At 51.4% G+C, this 6,250-nt stretch overlaps 1 protein-coding gene across 1 annotated transcript; it reads left to right on the top strand.

Moving 5' to 3' along the window:
- The first annotated feature begins 3,721 nt into the window (after window positions 1-3,721).
- Window positions 3,722-5,659, top strand: LOC123139174 (probable E3 ubiquitin-protein ligase RHY1A). Its single transcript, XM_044558986.1, has 2 exons — window positions 3,722-4,355; window positions 4,865-5,659. Exons 1-2 carry the CDS (start codon window positions 4,090-4,092, stop codon window positions 5,208-5,210), a joined length of 612 nt encoding a protein of 203 aa, XP_044414921.1. The 5' UTR covers window positions 3,722-4,089; the 3' UTR covers window positions 5,211-5,659.
- The last annotated feature ends 591 nt before the right edge of the window (window positions 5,660-6,250 follow it).

Here is a 6,250-nt window from a genome sequence, read left to right as displayed (position 1 = left end):
CGGGGAGGCGGGTGGCGGCGGCGGCGGCGATGTGGGCGGGAGGAGAGGAGGCGTGCGGGAGGGGAGGCGAGGGGAGGGGAGGGGAACGAGAGAGAGGGAGAGGAGGCGCGCGGGAGGGGGAGGGGAGCCGGCTAGGTCATCTCCACGCGGGCCGGCCCTTTTATACCCCGTGCAAGTGAAATGACGAAAATGCCCCCGGCGGGGCAGCCTATTTACGCGCGGTGGCACGAACGGGGTGAAACTGTTCATTGCATCAGTAACTATTTTTTATCCGACGGACGAGGTCATTACAGGGCTCGATCTGACGGCGCAGATCCGATCAAGCGCTTCGATCCGACGCCCAGGAAGCCCAAATCGCTGAGGAGGCGGGATGATCCTCCTCATTCTTATTTCTTGATTCATATACTACTTCTAATTCCTATGTTTTGATGTTCTCCCAACCGAATGAGCCCCCGAGCTACTAGTGACATGCTAAAACTAGGCATACCACAAAAGATTCGCCCATGTTGTTGCGCGGGGCAGATTGGATAGCATGTCGCAACCGAACAACCTAAACGCACTGTTTAGGAGTATCTATCTATCCATCTCCAGTATGCACGCACACAGCACCTAACCCATATCTGAATCCGGTGCAAAGCAAGTTGCGTTAGCATAGTTCACCTCGCGATCGAGCAAATAATATCGATCCTTGCCGGCACCTCTCTCCCTCGATCTACATTCCTCGGTGGCGATAAGCACCGAGGCCGATCGCGGTCGCGCACCCAACTGGCGAAAGGGGCAGGGGGAGAGCGACGGCGCATGGCAACTGGGCGTGGTGCGGGTGCCGTCTGCTCCCTATCCGGGCTCGCGCTCGCATCCACATCGATCGCATTGCGCCACGCACAAGGCGCGGCCACCTCGTTCCCCACTCGCTCACTCGGCCGCGTCGCCCACAAGGGCCACGCATTGTTCGCCTGAGCTCGCTGACCATCGACGGCGACGGCGGCGGATATGTAGATGCTCCGCTCAAGGGCGGTGTTGAAAGAAAATCAAAAGCGGCCGGGGTCCCTGTCCGTCTCGATTGGAGGGGCCACCGCCCGCCGGAGAGTCCAACTACGTTGCTTTCGTGCGCTTGAAGAGATCTCGATGGCAACTGCTGGGGGATGGCCGGTTGATTGGTTTGCTACATCCATTGGTCACGTCGAGATTGATGAGTTTTCGTGTTCCTTGACGCTTTATCTATGTTTCGTGTTTGATTTTTTTTATCAGCGCGAAATGAGCAATTTCTTTTAACGTAGTACAAACGCACTGCTCATACATACGCACATAAACTCATCCGTGTGAACACACGTATGCACAGCTTACCCCTATGAACATCTTGGAAAGACTGAGCTGACATATCATCTTGAGATTGATGAAATTGCCACATATGCGTTTATAGTCGACGAGAACGTCTTCTCTAATTGAACACACATCGCCGGCAGGCCTAAAATAAATTGAGAAAAATGCGAGCACATATGCTGAGATGAGAATACCACGGTCCTTCTAACCATCCAAACACAGATTGGCGAACCAACATGTGGTTGGATGGTCAGGAGGACGGTGGTATCCCCAAGCCACCAAGGTTTAAAACCTAGACTTGACGTTGGTGCTCACATTATTTCTAGATTTATTTCAGACTTTAGGTGATATTTGTTCAATGGGAGGAGACATTCCTGTTGACTGTGATGCGTCCGTGGTGACTTTGTAAAAATCTCAAGATGCTATGTCGGCTCAGCCTCTCAAAAATGCTCAGACGGGCAATTGTATGCTTGTGTATACGAACGATTTCGATTGTACCGTGTTAAATAAAAAAACAAACCACAGGTTGATTCGCGTGTAAAAGGAGTGATGTGGTATAATAATTTATGAAAGCGATTTTGGTAGTTGATGTACAAAAGCAACCCGGAATTTTCTTCCTCGACATGACAACTGAGACATCTGGTTCACCAGCACCACAAAATGTGCAATTATTCGAGCAAGACAAAACGCAATAGTGTTCCCCTTTGCTGTCTCCGGGACTCTTTTTCTTTCCGCGAACACGCAAAAGCCTCACGTATCTTTGTATTGATAGGTAGATGAATTACAGATTTATTGCTGTGCTGGAGAGAATTACATGAGCAACAACGATCGGTAGCCCGCGTGCATGTGCACAGGGATGGCATAAGCTAGCCACCGCAGCGCGCGAAGAACAGATGTGGGCACACCATCCACGTTGGCCTAAGGCTACGTCTCCGGAATGATGTTGGCTAGTTCCTTGGTGCCGGCGTGCGCCCAAATGTTGGAGGTATAAGAAAATGCGTCTGAATGTGTACAACTTTAGTCTAGCACCTGATTTTCCTAGGGTTTTCTCTTCAACCGTCGGCATCGTCATCGTCGCGTGTATCGGTAAACCTCCGTCGACTCTGTAGTGGTGAGAGGATGAGGTAACCCCGGATCCGAGTGTCAGAGTCTGTGGTAGAGATACAAGCGGTGAGACAATTACGACGTCATGGAAAAATTCTCCCACCCCGCCCTTGTTCATGTGGTATTTTGTACCGTCAGGAGCGTGTGGAGAAAGTGGACCTTGTGGAGACGTCGGCAGATGGTGGTGCTTCGGCATCGAGATGGTCTTCTGGGCTCCAATTCACCTTGAATTCACCCGGCAGGACAAGATCGAGGAAGATTCGGCGCAGATTCTACCATCTCCTCGAGGCTGTAAGGTGTGTGTGTGTGCATTCATAGGGGTGAGTTTCTTGTCCGGCATACGACCTTTAAGTTTTGGTGTCAAGGGCCACAGATCAATTCGGGGGTTCTCCGACAACGACCATGGATTCAGGGAATTATTCTGTATGGACATGTGCACAACGGCTTTCCGACTGTTATCAACAAGGTCATGCCGACTCCAATAGGCAAGCAACGATAACACGCGTCATCAGCTCATTTTGACGGTGATAGTAGTCTCTGAGTGGTCTAAGGACCTCGATGTAATTTTTATTATGTTTGAGCCGCTTTGTGTTCTAATGATTCATCTTTATTCATGTGTCTTGAGGTTGGATTCTTTCGATCTAAGTTTCTCTTCATCGGCGGCGGTTGTTGTTCTGGTGCGTTGGTCCTATGGGGTCTTAGCACGACGGCTTCTCGACTGTCTACTACAACAAATTGTGCCCGGCTCCGGCGAGGGAGCGTCGATGACGGCGGCTCGCTTTCGGCTCATTTCAGTGCTTGTAGTCATCGCTAGGTGTTCTACGAATCTGGTAGTAATTTTTATTATTTTTTGTGTTTGTTGTACTGTCATGATTGGAGATGAATAGATCGAAAGTTTCAAAAAAAAAAAAATCCTGATGAGTGGGTTGGATGTGATTTAAAAAAAATAAGTAATACTCCCTCCGTTCCTAAATAATTGTCTTTCTAGAGATTTCAACAAGTGACTACATACGGAACAAAATGAGTGAATTTACACTCTAAAACATGTCTACATACATCTGTATGTTGTAGTCCATTTGAGATGGCTAGAAAGACAATTATTTGGGAACGGAGGGAGTATATATGTGCAATTCTTGGAAGGCTAGGCTGAACCAGAGTGCATGGCAGCCATCCAAACAGGTGCCGCATATATAGCCACGGAGCCAATTTGTCCTAGCATCTAAGATAAAAAAAACTTATGCTGGAAATTCCGGTCATGTGGGCCCACGGGGATCGCATAAATACACTCGCATCCACTCGATTCCCCAGCTATGCTATGAATAGAGTGAAGGTGGTTGGGGCAATTGGCATGCACAGTTGGAGCGCGCCCACTCCATGAGCATGACCCCCTCCTCCAACCCCCTCCTCTAGATAGAAAGCCGCTGCTCCCCGTCCGGACGACGAGCCTGGCTGGTGGATGATCGGCCGGACATGGACGCGCTCCTCCTCCTCTTCCTGCTCAAAATGGAGGCTTTCCACATACAATTCTTCCCAAGCCCCTGAATCTTCACACGCTAGCTAGGTTGGTAGATTGCTGCTGGTGGATAGGTACGTCCGTTTTGTAGGCATTAGGCGGCAGCAGGCAGGTGCTGTGTTGTTGTCGTGGTACAGATCACGTGGTGGTGGATGGGCCTCATGGCCGGGATGCTCCCTGGCGTCGAGTTCGCGAGGAGGCGACGGCTCCGGCCGGCGGCGGAGGCCCCGTGCGCCGGCGCGCGGAGGCCGTCGTCGCTCGGCATGTTCGGGCACGACCACGCGCACCTCGGCTCGGCAGGTTTTGCGAAGGTAATAACAACTAGTAGAAGCTGGACGCAGCTGGACGGCATCGCCCGGGAGGCCAAGGAGAGGCTGGATCACAGGCTCAGGAGCCAGAGAGAATCTGTGGTCAAGAGGTACTTCACTTATGGTTCTTCTTACCCTTTTTGAATTCACTTGCTCTTCTGTCAAGAACTCAAGATTCAGACCAAATTCGGACTTCAGAGACCCCCGTTTGCTCAAAAATTGTTTAGATTATGAAACAAGAAACATGGGCATGAATCATTAGATAGCAGGTCCCTTTTTAGTGGAGGAGCCAAAGTACTTTTGTGCAGGAATCTAGCTTCATGTGGCATCGTTTATGTTTTCAGAGCACAAAATTCAGTACTTTTTCGGGTAGGGAGTGATATAATTTACTCATGATTGATGAGTTAGTTCCATGAACTCACTGTTCAATCAGTTGGGCTGCATGCGCTGATTTATTCTCGAGAAAATCTGAGTCAGTCAGTATCAAATATATGCTTCCTTGTGTTTTCTCTATTCTCGAGCAGAGCTCTGCCTTGGTGGCTCTGTATTTGATTCTGTTATTCGAGCTCAATTTCCCACGAACGGTGGCTTAATCAATCCTCTGCGTTGCGATTTGCAGGCGCCACAGCACGGGAAGCCTCCGGCTCCCGGCCCCGTCGAGCACCACCAGCGACCACCCATCGAAGGACACGGCAGGGGCGGCGAGCGCGCTGCAGCGGGAGGTGTTCACGAAGAGAGGCGGCGGCCGGCGGTTCAGCTGGGGCCGGAGGAAGGAGCAGCAGCAGCACCAGGAGCAAGCGGAGTGCGCGGTGTGCCTGGAGGAGTTCCGGGGCGGGGACGTGCTGGCGCACCTCCCCTGCGCGCATCGCTTCCACTGGGCATGCGCCGTGCCTTGGGTCCAGGCCGCCTCCCGCTGCCCCTTCTGCCGCGCCACCGTCCGCCTCGCCGACCACCAGCTTGTCTAGTGTGCGTTCGTGTCTGCCCGGCCGGCGCGGCCGCGTGCGCAGGGCCGGCGGACCAGCTGATCATGGCGCGTCGGTGGAGCCGCGTGGCACAGTAGCAGACACCTGCGCATGCATGGGATGCCTTGTGTCGTGGCCGCCCCCCGCCGGCAAGTTGCAGCGCGTGGGGCAGCAGCGCACTGCTGTTGCTGCTGCGGGTCGCCGGTGTCGCCTGCGAACCAAGCGTGTGGTGGTGTGCGGGGAGACGTGTCCGGCCATGTCATCGACGCCGGGAGTTGCTCGCTCGGTGGACCGCATCTGGCCGTTGATTTTTTTTTTCTTTGCTGCCTTTTTTTTTAGGATCTTGTTGCTGCTTTCTTTGTGAGCGTTGGGCAATTTACCACCAAGTTGCGGTTTGCTGTGTGCTGATATCTACTCCATCATTTCCAAAATATAAGACGCGTTTGACTTTACATGATTTTGACGCATGACTTTGATACTAATATATACGCATCAACTATATAGATTGAACAAGTATAAATGGCATCATCGTATTTGCCCAATGCAGCTGTAGATGCTCTTACTGCTTGATCCATCAATCAATTAATGGAGTGATGAACCCGAAATTACAGTAGGCTTATGAATCTGAGCAATAATGTATATGAACCGTGCGTGTGTCATTCATGCATCCGCTTTCTCGCTTCTTTTTCTCTGACATAATGAATCTATTCACTAATCTGTCATTTATATGTAATCACTTGGTACACCTTCAGGTAGTGTCCTAGCCAAGACTTATTTTGATACGGTGTGTGGCCGTAGATTAGGCACAACCCACACGCATTGCAACGGTGACTTCAAACCATAGAAGGATGGGTGGTATGCCTTGGTCTCCATATCGTAGAACGCGGCTTGTTTGCCATCCTCGGAATAACTTGGGAAGTAGATCCTATTGCCATGCCCAGCTTCTGGTGACACCACAGAGTATGACACTCTGAAATCAACAAACAAGGCCGCGCCACCGATGTCTTGCACCTTCGTCCAGGCCATCTCCTCCTCGTTGAGCT

The sequence above is a fragment of the Triticum aestivum genome, chromosome 6B (genome assembly GCF_018294505.1).
Source record: "Triticum aestivum cultivar Chinese Spring chromosome 6B, IWGSC CS RefSeq v2.1, whole genome shotgun sequence".
Classification (NCBI taxonomy): domain Eukaryota; kingdom Viridiplantae; phylum Streptophyta; class Magnoliopsida; order Poales; family Poaceae; genus Triticum; species Triticum aestivum.
This window is presented reverse-complemented; position numbering and strand designations above follow the sequence as displayed.